Source organism: Rhamphochromis sp. 'chilingali', assembly GCF_963969265.1.
Source record: "Rhamphochromis sp. 'chilingali' genome assembly, chromosome: 9".
In the NCBI taxonomy this organism is placed as follows: domain Eukaryota; kingdom Metazoa; phylum Chordata; class Actinopteri; order Cichliformes; family Cichlidae; genus Rhamphochromis; species Rhamphochromis sp. 'chilingali'.
The window spans coordinates 1,772,659-1,792,573 of NC_137936.1; the positions used below are offsets into that span (position 1 = coordinate 1,772,659).

At 45.2% G+C, this 19,915-nt stretch overlaps 1 protein-coding gene across 1 annotated transcript in view; it reads left to right on the forward strand.

Moving 5' to 3' along the window:
* Positions 1–19,915, forward strand: part of LOC308402210 (receptor-type tyrosine-protein phosphatase gamma-like) — a gene marked incomplete at its 3' end in the record, with an annotated part of 372,466 nt that overhangs the window by 242,957 nt on the left and 109,594 nt on the right. The window contains exons 3-4 of the mRNA XM_080890900.1: positions 4,581–4,763; positions 8,787–8,935. Coding sequence (XP_080747026.1) covers positions 4,581–4,763; positions 8,787–8,935 — 332 coding nt within the window. The remainder of the gene's footprint in view (positions 1–4,580; positions 4,764–8,786; positions 8,936–19,915) is intronic.

The window sequence follows — 19,915 nt, forward strand, 5'->3', positions numbered from 1 at the left end:
AGATGAAATAATTTAGAGAGTTCTTAACTCTCAGTGATGCCGCAGTGTTTGTCTGACTTTGGGAGCTGAAGTGGAGTTTGGACCCAGATCACTCCACGAGGTTCCTGACTACGGTAGCCGTAATGCTCCAACAATCCATCAATCGGTGCGACTTCGTAGCTTACCAAAGTCGTACTTAACCATTTATTGACAGATTTTTGAGTGGCGTGTACCACATAAAATCGGTTCGAGGTCAGTAAGCACAACAGGAATGCATACATATTCATACACTTTTGATTTTTGAGAAAATTTAAGGATTTTATGTGCACCTTATAGTGCGTAAAATACGGTACAATGTCATATTATCTATGTTACAGATAATCGTAGCATGTTATGTAAAAGATGTTTCTATATCTGCGATTACCACAACTAGATGACTGGAACTGAAACTGTGAACAGGGAAAGAGACTGTAGTCCTTTGTGGACACTACAAAGTCTCACATAATTTGATCTTTATGTCAGGTAGTCAGTAACCCATGAGATGGCAGATAATTACATATATTTCCGGTAGCAGCTACTAGATTATGTCAAATGCTCTTAAGAAATCAAAGGAAGTGATCTTCACTGTACAGCTTTTATCTAAATGGGAGTATGTGGCGCAGACTTCACTTGAAGGTAGTGATGGTGTGGTGTGTGGAAGCCAAAAACTGTGGTGGATATAAATTTGTGGAACCAGCACCCCAATGCAGGATGTGTGGATCCTATGAGTCTAACCCAGCAGGCAGAGCAGAGCTTGGATAGATGGGTGAGGGGACTGGTTTTAACAGCCTCTGGTGTCTGGAGGTCCACCCTGCGTATCTCAGTTTTTCCCCTTTACTGTTTCACAAAGGGTTAAAAGGGAATGGGCACAATTTAGAATTTATTTGCAGGATATTTTCTTAAAGCAACTTAGTAGGCAAAAGTGGAAAAGTGGAATCAAATAATAATAATCACAAAGTAATAATCTAATCACCTGAATTATACTTGTATAATTAACAGCTAATGCTGACCTTGTTCTGATCTTTGGTAGAAAGCAGGTTGGAGGTAAGAATGAGCACAACCAGATCTGATGATGCACTTTTCCCTTCTGATTCTTTAATCTAACACGTCAGAAATGAGCAGAGAAAAAAACAAAAAATGCAAACAGAATTTGCAGGTTCACATTTGCCTCTGAACCTGCAGTGGGAACTCATTGTTGCTGACATACAATCATTCAAGCCACACCTTATTATCTCCTCTCTAACTGACTTTTTTAAATCCATGACTTAAAACAGGGTTTAAACTTTAAAATTACTTAATGACATTTTCTTCTTTTCTATGTTATACTTAATTTGTCAATAATTCCATCACATATGAATGTTCAGTCAAATATGAATATACTATACTTGTATGTTAATAATGTTTTATTCAGCTCATGCAATTCACTGAAGTCAAGGAAAACTGGGTGTGGCAATTGTGCAGACAAGCGATGCACTGAAAATGGAACAGCTTTACACTCTCTCCTTAGTGGGAAAACTACTGTCTTCAAAACTACAATGTGCAGAGACTACACAGTGTGCATTTTACTTTGCCACACTGAACAGGCAGTGAAAAATATTATTTCATTGCAAAAGTTGGAATTTTAAAGTAGAAGGAAGATCTAGGGCAACATTAACTAACCAGCACACAGCATTCATTTGATGTTAAAAAACTGAATGTACTAAGTAAAGGAGTGTCATTTGGTGGCTTGCCTTGTGCATATGTATTTTTAAAACCTTTACTTTCAGGAGAAGAATTAAATTAGTCACGCAAATGTGAATTACGCCGTCTGCACTAAACTGCCACAGTACCACAGACTGTCCAAAATCTAATGCTGAGAAAAAATATGTCTTATGCCTTGTGGTGGTAGTGATAGTTGCTACTAAGAGTTATCAGAAGTTATCAGAACGATCACATAATTGGCACTTTGCATTGATGGCTCAAAGCCTCAGTGCCTCTTCATTCAGTTCTCACGCTGAGTGTTTAGAAGTGAGCCCCACCTTTTGTTCCTCAATAACACCGGGATTTTCACTTTGACAGGAATTAATTGAAATGAGCTTCTTTTTCTCAAGCCACTTTTTTTTTCTCAGCAGTGCGCACACAGCGAGCAACCTCTAACAAATATTTATCTCTATTGCACCATTTTTGCCTGAGCTTACACTGGATTGTTTATTTAGTTTGTAGGCCTGCACCATTCTCTCACTTCTGGATTATTGAGCCACTAATTCACAGTTCAGAGTTCAGGTGTACATTTAACACATTTTTGTGAAAAACTCTAAATATGTCAGCGGTTGCAATGCAGTTATAATTAACATTTATATGATCTGTGCAACTTTGCTTATCATGTCGATGGTTTTCATGACTGGTGGGCTGTTACGTCGCAATGAATTATGGGACGGCATTTTCTCCTATCCTTTCATAAAGGATGGTTCAGTGTATCCTATGCTAAAGGAAGCAATGATGCTCCTTTCCTTAATCTTTGGAGAATTTTCACAGCTCATATTACTGCCCCCACACAGATATGTCTGGCTGATGTCTCTCAGTTAGAAACCCTCCTAAACAAAGTGAACTATTGGAATGCACCCCAAGTCTTTAAGTAAACATTGAGATGTTAAAGCTGGGCCCTGTGAGATTTCAGTCCTGGCCTTTGTAGTTATGTTGTGGTTGAAAAAAGGAGTCAGCAGTGCAAAACCAGATATAGAGGTCAATATCATATGTATTATTTCACGAAACAGAATTTGTGAATATAACCTGCCCTCAAATAATGACATTTTGAAATCTTCCGAAATCCTCATGAACAAAAAGGGTTTGTATTTCAGCAGCTTCCTCTGATTGGTGCTCAGGGTAGCTGACAGTGAGCATTGCCCAGTTGTGGAATGTTTGATAGGGATTCACATAATTTAGCAGTGCTTCCTGTCAGCTGGTTTCAGAGAGGTCTGAAATGCCCTTTTGCTCTGATATACACTACCAGTCATAAGTTTGCATACACCTTTTTTTTTAATGGTTTTTCTTCATTTTTACAACTTTCTACATTGTAGATACAAACTGAAGACATCAAATGTATGAAGCCAGATATGTGGAATTATGTGGCAAACAATAAATTGATAAATAACTAATTTTAGAATCCTAAAAAGTAGCCACCCTATGTTTTGTTGACACTGCTGCAAACCCTCGGCCTTCCCTCAATGAGCTTCATGGTGTAGTCACGTGAAATGGTTTAACTTCACCGGTGTGCATGTCAGGGTTTATTTCTGGAATTTCTCTTCTTCATGGGGTTGGGACCATCATTTGTGTTGTGCGGAAGTCAGGTTGGTACACAGCTGACAGCCCTACTTGACAAATGTTAGAATTCATATTATGGCAAGAACCAATCAGCTAAGTAAAGAGAAACAACAGTCCATCATTACTTTAAGAACTGAAGGTCAGTCAGTCCGGAAAATTGCTAAAACTTGTCCCCAAAGTGCAAAAACCATCAAGCACTATGTCAAAACTGTCTCACATGAGGACCGCCCCAGGAAAGGAAGACCAAGAGTCACCTCTGCTGCTGAGGATAACTTCATCTGAGACACCAGCTGAGACACATTAACAGCACCTCAGATCAGAACCCAGATAAATGCCACGTAGAGTTCAAGTAGCAGACACATCTCTACATCAACTGTTCAGGGGAGACTGTGAATCAGGCCTTTATGGTCAAACAGCTGCTAAGAAACCACAACTAAGAAAAGCAACAAGCAGAAGAGATTTGTTTGGGCCAAGAAACACAAGGAGTGGACATTAGACCAGTGGAAATCTCGGCTTTGGTCTGATAAGTCCAAATCTGAGATCTTTGGCTCCTCCCACCATTTCTTTGTGCAGAAATGGTGAACAATGATCTCCACATGCATGGTTCCCACTGTGAAGCATGGAGGAGGAGGTGTGATGGTGTGGGGGGGCTTTGCCGGGGAGACTGTTGGGGATTATTCAAAACTGAAGGCACACTGAACCAACCTGGTTATTACAGCATCCTGCAGCGACATACCATCCCATCCGGTTTGGGTTTAGTTGGACCATCATTTAATTATTAATAGGACAATGACCACCAAACACACCTCCAGGCTGTGCCAGATGGCCTGGCCTCCAAAGTCACCTGACCTAAACTCAGTCAAGATGGTTTGGGATGAGATGGACCACAGAGTGAAGGCAAAAGGGTCAACAAGTGTTCAGCATCTCTGGGAACTCCTTCAAGACTGTTGAAAAACCAGGAGCTCATGAGCTCATTGAGAGAATGCCAAGAGCAGTAATTAAAGCAAAGGGTGGATTTTTGAAGAATCTAAAATATAAAACATGTTTTGAGTTATTGACACTTTTTTGTTTACTACATAATTCCATATGTGTTCATTCATGGTTTTGACACCTTTAGTAAGAACCTACAATATACATCGTCATGAAAATAGAGAAAAAACATTAAATTAGGGGATGTGTTGAAACTTTTGACTATATCTCAGTTTTGCATTCACATTTTTTTTCAAGTGATGAGATGCTGTTGTATTTCTTATTTTCCCCAGGTATGTATGGGCCAGATGAGGGCTGGGCATCTGCCTACCCACAATGTGGAGAGAGAAACCAGTCACCAATCAATATTGTGGATAAGGATACCAAAATATCCAGAGAATATCAGGAGCTGACACTGGAGGGTTTTAACATAGAATCTTCAAATAAGACATCTATGAAGAACACTGGCAAAACAGGTAAACATAACACATGTTCTGTTTGTCCTTTTGTTGAAGTTTCTTTTTTTGTTCTTGATTTATGCTTCCCTTTACAACAACAATCTTTGTCTTTAGGAGGGGAGATAATTTCTATACCTTGGCGTATCTTGTCTGACATTGTACGGGCATGAATTCTCACATTAACATTGACTTTAGCTGGGCAAGCTGAGAGGCCTGCAGCTTTTTCAGGTGGTTTGTTCGGCACTGTAGCAATCAGAATTATTTTCTGAAGGCCAAGAAAAATGCCCAGTGGATTTATTTTTTCAAGTGGATTATTACGGCTTTGCCATGTCCACTTAAATGATCTTTATGATTATTACTTAATTCATTTATTTTTAACTTTTAAGATATTACAAATGGAACAGACATGACTGGGGGATAGGAAAGGTAAAGATGTAGAATAGAAAAGTTCAAGAAAAGGAGAGGGGAAGAAAAATAGAGGGGAAGAGGGACAGAGAGAAAAGACAAAAAAAATCTGCTGGATTACCTGCTGGAAGAAAAAAAAAGCAAAAAGAGAACAACCACAAGAGAAACCACAGCAAGAACCTAGATAAGTGTAAGTGACCAATAGATATTGAATGTTAATGAGCAGCGCGCAAGACCGACAATGCATGACGTGCTTTGACGCAGCAGCCAAGGAAGATACAGTATGTGTCTGTGCACACCTGTGTGCATGAGCGCGCTTGTATTCAAAAGGTCTGTGAAGGTTCTCAGTCATCCAGGTCATCGTAGTCAAAGGAGCTTGCAAAGAAAAGCGTCTGGACTTCTTTAAGTTGCTTGACTCTCTGACTCTCTTTAAGTTGCTTGACTCACCAACTCTCTGCCATCTATAATCCAGTTTTGAGTTCCCTTCCCAGACGCCTTAACGCCCACTCACATCCTGGGCCATCTGACCTCAGGAATTCGCATGATAAGGTGGGGCCAGGTTTCACAATGAACACACCCGAAACTCTGGCTGATTGGGACCCAAACCCAGTTTCCCACCTTGGCTCAGGCGATTAGAGGATCATCAGGGGGTCCTTTTGTCCCTCTGTGGGGGGAAACTCCCACTAGGTTTATATCTGGGACTCTCCACCATTTGACCTTAGAACTGAAGAAGCTTCTCGGATGAGAGGTGAAACGTCTTCAAGCAACTTAAAGAAGTCCAGACGCTTTTCTTTGCAAGCTCCTTTGTATTCAAAAGGTTTCTCCACTATCTGATAGTGGGTGTGGGGAGCCATAGCCCTGCCCCCCAGGACATCAAGCAGGCATGGAGGAGATCCAGGCCCCAAATATCTTGAGGCCCCCCAATGCACGAGAGCCCAAGGAGGACAATCATGCAACCCACCTAGAAAGAGCTTAGGATAGTCCCAGACAGGGGGTCATGCAGCAGCCACATTGCAGAAGCTACAGGGGGCTGTGACGATGTGCCTGCAGGATCTGCCGGCAGCCAGCTGTGTCAGAGTGGACCTAGACCTGGGCCTGAAGGGCAGTTCAGAGTTCAGGTGTACATTTAACACATTTTTGTGAAAAACTCTAAATATGTCAGCAGGTTGATAAATGCAGTTATAATTAACATTTATATGATCTGTGCAACTTTGCTTATCATGTCGATGGTTTTCATGACTAGTGGGCTGTTATGAGGGCCCAGGCCCCACCAAGCAGCCACCGGGAGTGAGCTAGTATGTATCTGAGCCCCCAGCCCTGGATACCGAGAACCACCAATGCACTGACAGCTGAGGGCATCAGCCACTGGCAGGGAGTGTGGTGGTGGGAGATAGATCCCTACACCAGGGGGGCCTCAGATGTTCCCAGAGAGGTGGAGTCTAAGACCCGACCTGACACATACACACAGACAAACAGGCACACACAGACACAAACATGCATTCCCACCCTCATGCACACATATACAAATACTCAGCACTTGCCCACCGTGGAGACACACAGAACAGCAGCAGGGAGGCCCAGCATCCCAGACCCCGACCAGACGGCCAACTCCTCCTCCCGAACAGAAAACGGGGGGAAAGAACCCATACCTCTCTCCGCCCACTCATATGTGTTGCTGTGTGCTGTTCTAAAGTGCATTTAAAACACGGGAGGGGCATGGTGTTTTCTGCAAGAAAGCAGCAGGTGTCAGCATGGCCCCTCCCGAGAACCCGCTGTTAAGTCTATTTGTTGAATGTTTGTCATTATGCTTCTTAAATTTGTAAGGTCTGAGTTCAGTCTATAGGATCAAGACATTCCTCTCTGTGCTGGGGGAGGTTTTATGCAGAAACATCCTATCTGAAAGATCTGTTTCTTGTGATGTTGCTTCCTGCTTTTGTGATCCTTTTGGTGAGCAGGAAGTCATGCACACAGAGACACATGCACACAGAGAGACACACTCACTCAAACACACACACACATTCTTACCTGCATACACACACACACACACACACACACACACACACACACACACACACACACACACACACATATACATACAGTGCCTTGTCTTTGTAACCGGGGGGGTTTACGAGGGGAGGTACTAGTGTATTGTGTGAACTGTTTTCCCAATAAAAGGCAGCAACCATCAGGAGCTGGCCCCATTTGGGTTTAGCCTCATCCTGCCTGTCACACAGCACTAACCCTGACACCACTTGTGAATGTGAAAATAAATGGTAAGTGGTCTGTATTTGTATAGCGCTTTACTTGGTCCTAAGGACCCCAAAGCGCTTTAAACTATACACAATCATCCACACACTGGTGATGGCAAGCTACAGTGTAGCCACAGCCGCCCTGGGGCGCACTGACAGAGGCGAGCATAGTGTTTCAATTCTCTCTATATCTCAGAAAATTGCAATAGAATGACAAAGGACCCTGTAAGGGACACTGTAAGCAACTGAAAAACAATTCTGCCTGGCAAATTAGCCCCACATGTGAGAATATGCTTTATAAGCTGATGGAAACTGACGGAAATGATCTTTAGTGAGGATGTATTCCTCAGAGAAAATCTGAAGGAGAAACAGACCTATATTTAGCATGTCTTAGAATATGTTTCTTTAATTTATGCATGTAAAGCTGTTTCATGCTGTGCACGTGCCCACATTCTGATGGTGTTTCAAGGAACCTTTGAAATTGTCTTCATGTCATCGATAGATGTCACATTTTTGTTTCTGTATCTGTTTTTAAAGAGAAATTATTTCCATGTCTGCTGAAAAATCTGATAAGTAATAAATCAAAGCTCACTTTTTTCATCTACCCACATAGCAAAATTGGTATGGCCCGGATCTGGCTTACACGTGGCCCACACATGGGCCAGCACAAGGCCATTTGCAGACACACTGGTGGTCCTGTGCTGGCCCAGAACAGTTTCAACTCTGGGCCCAGATGTCAGCCTAATGTGTACCTTAATCAAGCCATGTAATAACAACATGTGCCGGAACATAGGAGTGCAAAAGTAACATGACGAAACTCTGTTCAGACAGTGAATGGACTGATTCTTATATTGCACTTTTCTAGTCTCCTGGATTACTCAAAGTGCTCTATACAACATGCCACATTCACACACTTTCTCTAAACTTAGTGCTTTCTTACTACATTTATACACATTCACATTCTTGACATGCAGACCGGAGGAGCCAGGGATCAAACCACTAATCTTCCAACCAGTAGGTGTTCTGCTCTACCTCCTGAGCTACAGCCACCCAGTGGGAAGCATGAGTAAACCCTTACAAGGTTTTGGATAAAGTGTACACTCCCAAACCTGTGAAACCTGGTTTGAATTTGAATTTGAATTTGAAACGTTGGCTACCATAGCAGTATAGTATTGCAACATGGCATTTGGGTCTTCTAACTAAAATAGGAAAATAGGAAAATAAATAGTGCCATCAGTGCCAGGCCTGGCCCATATCTGGATGACATACCACTTACCATGCCAGAAGTCAGCCAGCAGTGCCTGCTTGACACCAGATGCGGGCCAGACCTGCCTGCTATGTGGGTAATCACTGTTTTCTTTTCTCTCCTCTTCTGTATTTCTTCCAGTCGCCATCATGTTGAAAGATCATTACTTTGTTCGGGGAGCAGGTCTACCAGGGAGGTTTAAGGCAGAAAAAGTAGAGTTTCATTGGGGTACAAGCAATGGATCGGAGGGCTCTGAACACAGTATCAATGGCCAACGTTATCCTGTGGAGGTAAGCTCAATTTTCTAAGGAAAAAAAATACAATATAATTTAAAATGTTTGAATATAATTTTTGACTACATTTATATTTCACCTTTAAAAGGTGTTTACCTTACCTTGTTTGGTAGACTTCTTTTCAGCACAACCTTACATGTCTTTACTTTTTTTTTCAAGTTCGACATATTGTATTGACAACATTTACTTTCTATTGCATGAAAAACATAAAATCCAAGTAGGCAAAAATTATTATTTTTTTACTGTGAAAACAAACACATTTAAGGAATCATTTTTATAACTTGAGATGCAAATATAAATTATAAAAAAATATATATGAATTGTGCAAACTTAAAAAATACATGCAATGGCTGGGGTGTCTTTTGTGCAACTATTTAAAACTTTTTCCTTTAGAACTATCAGGTGTCATAATAAGGTGCTACACAAATTATTTGTGCCATTCCACCACGAGACTGAGGGACAGGCCTTAGACCCAAAGACTTGACAACAGGAGCTGTATCACTTTGTCTGTTTTCCACGCAGAGACAGCATTTACATTTCAGTGTTCCTGTCGTGGCTATTTGGCCAGCATCTGTGTCATTCAACAGCCACCTTATTGTTTTGACACATAATACAAAAAACAAACAAAAAATACTACACTACAAACCAACTACACACTCCAAACAAGCTAATGTCACAAATCTCACATCTCAAATCTCGCTCTCTTGTCGCTGTCACTATCCCCGCTTCCTAAGCAAGCAAATGTCAAATGTTATCATTAGTGCTGTCAAAATTATCGCGTTAATTGTTAAGATCAACGCGAAATGTTTAATGCATTAAAAAAATTTAACGCTGATTTTGTTTTTTTATTAATTTCCTGTAATCTAAGACCTTTAAATTCATGAGCACCTCTGGAGGAGGGGGCAACAGTGTGCTATGCTGGCGTTTGGCCTGACAGAAATGATTAGAAGAAGAAGAAGTGACACCATGCTACTATCTAGCTAACACTAGCTAACACACGCAAGCATGGACGAGGGCGGACTTTTGGGTGGAAAGTTTCTCTTTAAGAAGTTGCCTGATGGCTTGTTGGACAAAACGAGAGTAAGATGCACAATTTGCAACGCTGAATTCAAGTACCACAGAAGCAGTTCATCACTGGTGTATCACCTGAGAGCAAAACACCCAACTGAATCCACCTCTACGGGACCTCGCCAGTCTACGCTTCAGGAGTATGGTGCTTGTGGACGAATAACAAAAAATGTGAGAGAAAAGGTAACCAATTCCTTGGTTGTTTGGATAGCTAAAAACTGCCGACCAGTTAGCATAGTAGAAGATGATGGACTGAGAGAAGTCATTCGTGCTGCATCAGGAGATGAGTGTTACAATCTGCCCTCGAGAGGAACCATTGTGTCGAGACTGCACACTTTGTATGGGGACCAGAGGGCTCAGCAGTCCAGCAAGCTTGTGCAAGTAAGGAATGTCGCTCTCACCGGAGACCACTGGACTTCGGTGAACAACGATAATTACTTAAAATATAAAGAATAAAAAAATGTAATTGGAGCCAGGCTATTAATAAAGTAATTGAGATTAATCGCAATTAATAACAGAAAATTGTGAGATTAGTTAGTTAATTTTTTTTAATCTATTGACAGCACTAGTTATCATATTGTCACGGTCCGGGGCAGCGGCCGTGTGGAGAGTGGAAGGAGGACCCAAAACGCAGCACTTATTCAGATGTGAGGGTGATTTATTGTTAATAACAAACACAAAGTGGAGATGGCAAACAGAACTAAGGACGAAACTAAACTGGGATAAACTACACAGAGGAGTGGCAAACCTGAACATGAAGGGAGAACAGCAGGGAGAACACGCAGAGGATTACACCAGGTAGGAACACAGACGACGCGACGAGGAGCAGAGGAAATCACACGCTATAAATACACAAAGAGACACTGGGAAATCACACACAGATGGGGGAAACAGCTGGACCTGATTAACCTGACGAGACAGGGGAACACTAACACCAGGGACCAACAGAGGGAGCACAAACCCAGAACCCAGTGTCTAAAATCCCAAACACAAACCATCCCAAAACAGCCATGAATAATAATGAAAGTAATAACAATAAGTACATAAACATAAAGTCACTGAGTCATGGTCGCAGGACCATGACAGTACCCCCCCCTCAAGGGCTGGCCCCCGACAGCCACAGAAACACACCACCAGATCCGGGCGGGCGGCAGGGGGCCCAGGACGGAGGGACCGGACCACGACCACGGACGGAGGCCCCAGAGTCCCAAAACAAAGATGAACACAAAACCCACAGGGGAGCAGAGTCCAAAGCACAGTTCAGGAGGCCGTCCACGAAGAAGGCAGCGGCGGCGCGTAAAGAGTTCAGGAGGCCGGCCGTGCGGAAGGCAACGGCGGCGCGTAAAGAGTTCAGGAGGCCGGCCGTGCGGAAGGCAGCGGCGGCCACACAGGCGATGGCGGTCCGGGGGCCGGCCGTGCGGAAGGCAACGGCGGCCACTCAGGCGATGGCGGTCCGGGGGCCGGCCGTGCGGAAGGCAACGGCGGCCAGTCAGGCGACGGCGCTCGGCCAGTAGCCTAGCCAGCGGTCCAGAAAACGGCCGTTTAGCTCCAGACCCAAACGAGGCTGGGCCAGGCGAGGCTGAGGGCACGGAAGCCGGGACCGCAGCAGGCGGAGATGATGATGCAGACACAAAGGCTGGACCAGACGAGGATGCAGACACGAAGGCTGGACCAGGCGAGGATGCAGACACGGAGGCTGGACCAGGCGAGGATGAAGCCGGACCAGACGAAGATGAAGCCGGACCAGACGAAGATGAAGATGAAACCGGGCCAGGCGAAGATGAAACCGGGCCAGGCGAAGATGAAACCGGGCCAGGCGAAGATGAAACCGGGCCAGGCGATGAAGAAGCTGCAGCTGAAGCTGGGCCAGGCGAAGCTGACGCTGTAGCTGAAGCTGGGCCAGGTGAGGATGAAGCTGGACCAGAATCAGGCGAGGATGAAGCCGGGCCAGGCGTGGATGAAGCCGGGCCAGGCGTGGATGAAGCTGTAGCTGAAGCTGGGCTAGGCGAAGCAGACGCTGAAGCTGAAGCTGGGCCAGGTGAGGATGAAGCTGGACCAGAACCAGGCGAGGCTGAAGCTTCAGGCTGAGGCGTGGCAGTAGCAGGTGGTAGCGCTGCAGGTGATGATACTGCAGGAGGCGGCGCTGCAGCCACAGGTGGAGAAGCAGCCACAGGTGGAGAAGCAGCCACAGGTGGCCGGACGGGATCCTCGGGCCCCCCAGCAGGCGAAGCGGGAGGCTGGACGGGCTCCTCGGGCCCCCCAGCAGGCGAAGCGGGAGACTGGACGGGCTCCTCGGGCCCCCCAGCGAAAACAGCCGCAGAACCAGTGGGCACCGGGGCCCCCGGCACACATGAAACAAAGCCAGTAGGCACGTGGGCCTCTGGCACACATGAAACAAAACCAGTAGGCACGTGGGCCTCTGGCACATGTGAAACAAAACCAGTAGGCACGTGGGCCTCTGGCACACATACGGAGGGCTGCAGCTGCGCAGAGCACTGACCCTGCTCAGGCAGTGACAGCCCGGTGCAGTTCACAGCTGGCATCTTGGCCACCAGGGGTCCAGAGTAAGCTGAGGGTAGTAACCCCGCCTCTGGGGAAGCCCCGGAGTGAGTAACAGTCACTAATGTTGCCAGCTGTTGAGGAACAGGTCCGTAATGTAACAGTTCATCTCCCTGCCTAGAAACAGCGGTGGAAAAACAGTGTGAAAACTGTGATTCAGCTATTACCGGAACCGTGGGTTGTAGCGATGCTAGCGGTGATGGTGGCGGCTGAGTGGCTAACTGGAGCGGCGGCAGAACAGGCAATTGCGCCCCCAGGGAGGCTAACGGCTGAGCTACTGACTGGGGAGCTTGTGGCCGAGCACTGAACTGAGCCGGAGAATGGCGATAAAGTCCTGGCTCAGAAGGGGTGGCAGAGACACAGTCTGTTAGTCTTGCAGAGGGTCTGTACACGCCCACTTGGGAAGGATCAGTCACCACGAAGGTGGGTAAGCGATCCATACAGTCTCCCATCCCGCTCTGAATCGCCCCAGAAAACAAAGTCCCGGAAACTGGGGAAGCCAGAACATGTCGCTCGCTCACCGCCTCGGGCTGCTCGAAAGTAAAAGCAGACGGGGGGTGAAGTCCGAGGTCCAAAAGGAGGAACTCCCGCTCCCACGAACAAAGCGAGCCCAGAAGCCATGGGAGACTGGTCACCAGACGCTGTAGCCGCCTCTCTATAGCGCGCTGGGACGTGCCACCCGGGCTTTCCAGCCACAGGTCGATCAGCTCCTGTGTGGCATCGATTAGATTTTCCCGTAGCTCCCTGGACGGGTTAAGCGCTGCTGGGTCCATGTTGTGGTCGCGTCGTACTGTCACGGTCCGGGGCAGCGGCCGTGTGGAGAGTGGAAGGAGGACCCAAAACGCAGCACTTATTCAGATGTGAGGGTGATTTATTGTTAATAACAAACACAAAGTGGAGATGGCAAACAGAACTAAGGACGAAACTAAACTGGGATAAACTACACAGAGGAGTGGCAAACCTGAACATGAAGGGAGAACAGCAGGGAGAACACGCAGAGGATTACACCAGGTAGGAACACAGACGACGCGACGAGGAGCAGAGGAAATCACACGCTATAAATACACAAAGAGACACTGGGAAATCACACACAGATGGGGGAAACAGCTGGACCTGATTAACCTGACGAGACAGGGGAACACTAACACCAGGGACCAACAGAGGGAGCACAAACCCAGAACCCAGTGTCTAAAATCCCAAACACAAACCATCCCAAAACAGCCATGAATAATAATGAAAGTAATAACAATAAGTACATAAACATAAAGTCACTGAGTCATGGTCGCAGGACCATGACACATATAATGTTTGTTTTTGGTTGGCATTTTGCTATTGACCCACAGGTTTCTGTAAGAACATACGTAGGCTGCCATGACAGACCAGTACTTCCGCAGTCCGGTTACTCAAAGTGAGAGCCAGCGTTCACTCGTTGCTAACAAAAAAATCGTTTACTTTGTGCTGTAATTAGCGGCTTTACCTGTTCGAGGATGAGCTCAATTGCTAACTTTACTGTTGCAGTGATGGCGAGGTTTCATTGGTGCTTTGCTAACACTAGACTTTATTGAACTATCAATAAAGTCTTGGTGTGCAAGGTGATATGGTGCACACTGGGAGTTCACATTGCACTGTTGCTCTGCCCTGTGACGTCTGTCTTAGTTTATCTTAGTTTATCTGTCTTAGACGTTTGGATTCAAGCCTCTTTTCTGTCCCTGCATTCCACCTGCGCTGCTCGTCTGTACATGCAAGCCTCGTCTTTCCACTCATCACAGCGTTCTGCACCTGCAACAAACATTAATAGTATTTTCTCACTGTCAATACTCAAGATTTAACATCATGAGGAAATTTACACTAACAAAAGTACTACTGTGTCTGTTTATATCAGTGGTGGACAAAGGGCTGGTGTCCTGCATGTTTTAGATATGACCCTGGGTCAACACACCTGAAACATATCTAAACCACTGAAATAAAAGTACTGGCAAGGTCACCCATATTTTCCATTTCATATCAATAGTGAGTTGCTTTTTGATAATTTTTGATAATTTTTTTCAAATTATTATATTCTGCATATACTACGCAGTGTCACATTTTCTTATAATATTTTATTAAAATATTATAAGAATATTAATTTTATCTTTGTGTGATTGTACAGCATACAGCCCACACAAAGTTTAAACAATGAGTGGCTTCCACATGTAAACAGTCAACAGCTCCACGCAGCACTTACCCACATAGCAAAGTTGGTATGGCCCGGACCTAGCCCACACAGTGTGCTTACACATGGTCCACATACCCAAAAGAATGACGGCCCTTTGGTGCCCCAGATCTGGTTTGCCAGATGTGGTCCACACATGGGTCAGCACAAGGCCAGTTGCAGACACACTGCTGGTCCTGCGCTGGCCCAGAACAGTTTCAGCTCTGGACCCAGATGTCAGCCTAATGTGTACAATAATCAAGCCATGTACTAACAACATGTGCCAGAACATGCAAAATAGTGCGAAAGTAACATGACGAAACTCTGTTCAGATAGTGAGTGACTCTTATATAGCACTTTTCTGGTCTCCCAGAGTACTCAAAGTGCTGTATACAACATTCCACATTCAGTCAATCACACATCTTCTTTAAACTGAGTGCTTCCTAACTACATTCTTACACATTCAGACTCTTGACATGCAGACTGGAGGAGCCAGGGATCGAACCACTAACCTTCCAATCAGGAGGTGACATGCTTTACCTCCTGAGCTACAGGTTTTGGATAAAGTGTACACTCACAAACCTGTCAAACATGCATTTGAAACGTTAGCTACCATAACAGTATAGTATTGCAACATGGCATATGGGTCTTCTCAAATAGGAAAATAGGAACATAAATAATGCCATCATTGCCAGACATGGCGCACATCTGGTTGACATACACTCTGCCATTACACCAGTCAGTCAGAAGTGCCAGCTTGATGCCAGATCAGGGCTAGACCTGTTTTCTATGGGCCTGGGCCACATAAACCAAATCACAATCGAGCCCGATATGGCATGCCATCACATAGACAGTGCCATCTATGCCACGCCTGGCCCATATCTGGATGACATACATCTTATCATGCCAGAAGTCAGCCAGCAGTGCCAGCTTGATACCAGATCTGGGCCGGACTTCCTTGCTATGTGGGTAACTAGATAGCAGCATCGTGACTCCTCAATCACAGCCTTCCAGAGTTTCTGTTTCAGTCATTTAAACATTTTGATATCCACATAGGTGATATACCTTCCACAGAGTAACAGCTGCATGACTACATGATTTCCCGTGATTTCCAGTGATACAGGAACAGCCGGGTGTCTCGACTACTCCACTTTCCGCCACAGGGGGGTGCAGAGCCATTGCAGGGGGGAGGGGGGTGCGGTATGAATGTGAAAAACAATAACAACAAAAAAATGCTTGGACATTGGGGCGCCCACACAACCTCAAAGCAGGAGATGAAGCATTGCCAAATATGTTCCCAAACCAACTTCCTTCCAATCCAAATACTAGAAAATATGATGAAGCATGTCTTCCCTTTGGCTTCACCTGCACAAGTACAAGGTAGGTCTCCCTGACAGAATTTGTTTCCCCTGTGTGAGGAACACACGCTGCGCTGTCCAAATCACGGACAAACAGTAGCCAACCTTCTTGATTTTGATTTTGATTTTGCCTGAGCCAGAAATATTATAATTCTGATCATGTATCAGTACATTTCCATATTTTTATATCTATAAAAAGACAACTGACACTCGTGAGACTTTATCAAAAGTGTAAGCATCACAGCAGATGCCTTTGTGTCAAAGTAACTGAGGATAAAACACAGAAAAACATGAAGGTGATTTTCCTTGCCTGGGATTTTATAGCAGATAACTTTAAAATTATTCTGCAATTTTAAAAAGTACAAATTTCTTCAGTATTGAACAGCAGAAATTAGGCTTTCTTGTCCAAGATCAGTAAAAAATCAGTAAAAAAGTCAAAAAAAAAAAAAAAGGACAGCGGCTGAGAGCGCTGTAAACAATGGTAGACTGGTGGGTAATAACCGAATGAATAATGCAGAAAACAGAGATTTGAGATGGGAAACTGTTCTTGAAGTACACAGAGAGAGCTGTGCATGAAGTGTGATTTTATCACACTGATGGTGATAAAAGCAAAACAGCAAAAGTCAGAGGGAATTAAGGACGACATTTATCAAATGTGAAGTGTAGTTTTGATCTTCTTTTGCTGCTGGTTCAGTGAATTTTGGTTGGAGAGAGACGAAACCTGCAGCTCAGAATCTACAGGGAGTGCAGAATTATTAGGCAAATTAGTATTTTGTCCACATCATCCTCTTCATGCATGTTGTCTTACTCCAAGCTGTATAGGCTCGAAAGCCTACTACCAATTAAGCATATTAGGTGATGTGCATCTCTGTAATGAGAAGGGGTGTGGACTAATGACATCAACACCCTATATCAGGTGTGCATAATTATTAGGCAACGTCCTTTCCTTTGGCAAAATGGGTCAAAAGAAGGACTTGACAGGCTCAGAAAAGTCAAAAATAGTGAGATATCTTACAGAGGGATGCAGCAGTCTCAAAATCGCAAAGCTTCTGAAGCGTGATCATCGAACAATCAAGCGTTTCATTCAAAATAGTCAACAGCGTCGCAAGAAGCGTGTGGAAAAACCAAGGTGCAACATAACTGCCCATGAACTGAGAAAAGTCAAGCGTGCAGCTGCCAAGATGCCACTTGCCACCAGTTTGGCCATATTTCAGAGCTGCAACATCACTGGAGTGCCCAAAAAGCACAAGGTGTGCAATACTCAGAGACATGGCCAAGGTAAGAAAGGCTGAAAGACGACCACCACTGAACAAGACGCACAAGCTGAAACGTCAAGACTGGGCCAAGAAATATCTCAAGACTAGTTTTTCTAAGGTTTTATGGACTGATGAAATGAGAGTGAGTCTTGATGGGCCAGATGGATGGGCCCGTGGCTGGATTGGTAAAGGCAGAGAGCTCCAGTCCGACTCAGACGCCAGCAAGGTGGAGGTGGAGTACTGGTTTGGGCTGGTATCATCAAAGATGAGCTTGTGGGGCCTTTTCGGGTTGAGGATGGAGTCAAGCTCAACTCCCAGTCCTACTGCCAGTTTCTGGAAGACACCTTCTTCAAGCAGTGGTACAGGAAGAAGTCTGCATCCTTCAAGAAAAACATGATTTTCATGCAGGACAATGCTCCATCACACGCGTCCAAGTCCTCCACAGCGTGGCTGGCAAGAAAGGGTATAAAAGAAGAAAAACTAATGACATGGCCACCTTGTTCACCTGATCTGAACCCCATTGAGAACCTGTGGTCCATCATCAAATGTGAGATTTACAAGGAGGGAAAACAGTACACCTCTCTGAACAGTGTCTGGGAGGCTGTGGTTGCTGCTGCACGCAATGTTGATGGTGAACAGATCAAAACACTGACAGAATCCATGGATGGCAGGCTTTTGAGTGTCCTTGCAAAGAAAGGTGGCTATATTGGTTGCTGATTTCACTGGTGTGAAAACCATCACAGGCCACAACACCAAGAAAAGCACAGTGGGGGGGACTGTGGAGAAGGCAAACGAACTTAACAACTTCTTCAACAGGTTTGACCAGCCCACAACCCCCCCACCCTCACCTTCACTACAGAGTCCAATCCCCACTCTCCTACCTCCCTCGCTTCCCCCCCTTCCTGACACCATAAGATAAGATAAGATAAGATGAACTTTATTAATCCCTCGGGTGGGTTCCTCTGGGAAATTCGACTTCCAAAAAAAGCACAGCAACGACCGAAGTTACAGTTACAGAACTGTTATATATATATACACACACACACACAACACACACACACACACACACACACACACACACACACACACACACACACACACACACACACACACACACACACACACACACACATATATAAATACAGAGACAAATATAAATAAAATATACAAAGGGGATAAATAGAATAAATAGGAATAAAAAATAAAAATACAAGTGAATTGCACATTTCAAGTATTGAGTCTATTGCACTGTTGACTATTTACAAAAAGTATTGCACAAGGTATTGTACAGTGAGGTGCAGAGGCACTGCAGCTTAGTTGTTCCCCCCTCCTTTGTCCTCCTGTTTCCCCTCCCTCTCCCCTCCAGAGAGGAGTTAAACAGTCTGATGGCGTGTGGGACAAAGGAGTTTTTAAGTCTGTTAGTTCTTGTCTTTGGGAGAAGCAACCTGTCACTGAACAGACTCTTCTGGTTGTTTATGGCCGTGTGCAGAGGATGCCCAGCATTGTCCATAATGTCCATCAGTTTCTTTAATGTCCTTTTCTCTGCCACTGTCACCAGAGTGTCCAGCTTCATGCCGACCACAGAGCTAGCCCTCCTGATCAGTTTCTCCAGCCTGGATGAGTCCCTCTTTGCTGTGCTGCTCCCCCAGCACACCACAGCATAGAAAAGTACTCCAGCAACCACCGACTGGTAAAACATCCTCAGGAGCTTCCTGCAGATGTTAAAAGACCTCAGCCTCCTGAGGAAGTACAGTCGGCTTTGGGCTTTTTTATACAGGTGCTCTGTGTTGCATGACCAGTCCAGTTTATTGTCCACCCACAGCCCGAGGTACTTGTACTTGTTGACCACCTCCACCTCCTCCCCCTCTATCTGAACTGGCAGTGGACCTTCTCTGGACCTCCCGAAGTCCACAACCAGTTCCTTAGTCTTTGAGGTGTTGAGTTGCAGGTGGTTTGTGTGACTCCATGCGACAAAGTTCCTCACCAGACTTCTGTACTCCTCTTCCTGATCATCCCAGATACACCCCATGATGGCCGTGTCATCTGCAAACTTCTGACACCCCCATGACAAACCATGACACCCCCCTCCTCCAATCCCTCTCTCAGCAGCAAGACATCTCCCCCCCTCCCCTCTTCCCAAACATCTCCCAGTGTCACAGTGGATCAGGTCAGGAGACAACTGAGGAAGCTTCGCCCCAGAAAGGCAGCAGGCCCAGACAAGGTGTGTCCTAGGATGCTAAATGCGTGTGCTGCTGAACTTGGGGAGCCGCTACAACGAGTCTTCAACCTCAGTCTGCGACTGGGGAGAGTGCCCGCCCTATGGAAGACATCCTGCATCGTCCCGGTCCCCAAAAAGAACCGGCCCAATGAGCTGAATGACTTCCGACCGGTGGCACTGACGTCACATCTTATGAAGACTCTAGAGCGGCTCTTCCTCAACCTCCTCCGACCACAGGTACAACATGCCCAGGACCCACTACAGTTTGCATACAAGGCGGTTGTCGGAGTGGAGGATGCCATCCTGTACCTCCTACACAGAGCCCAC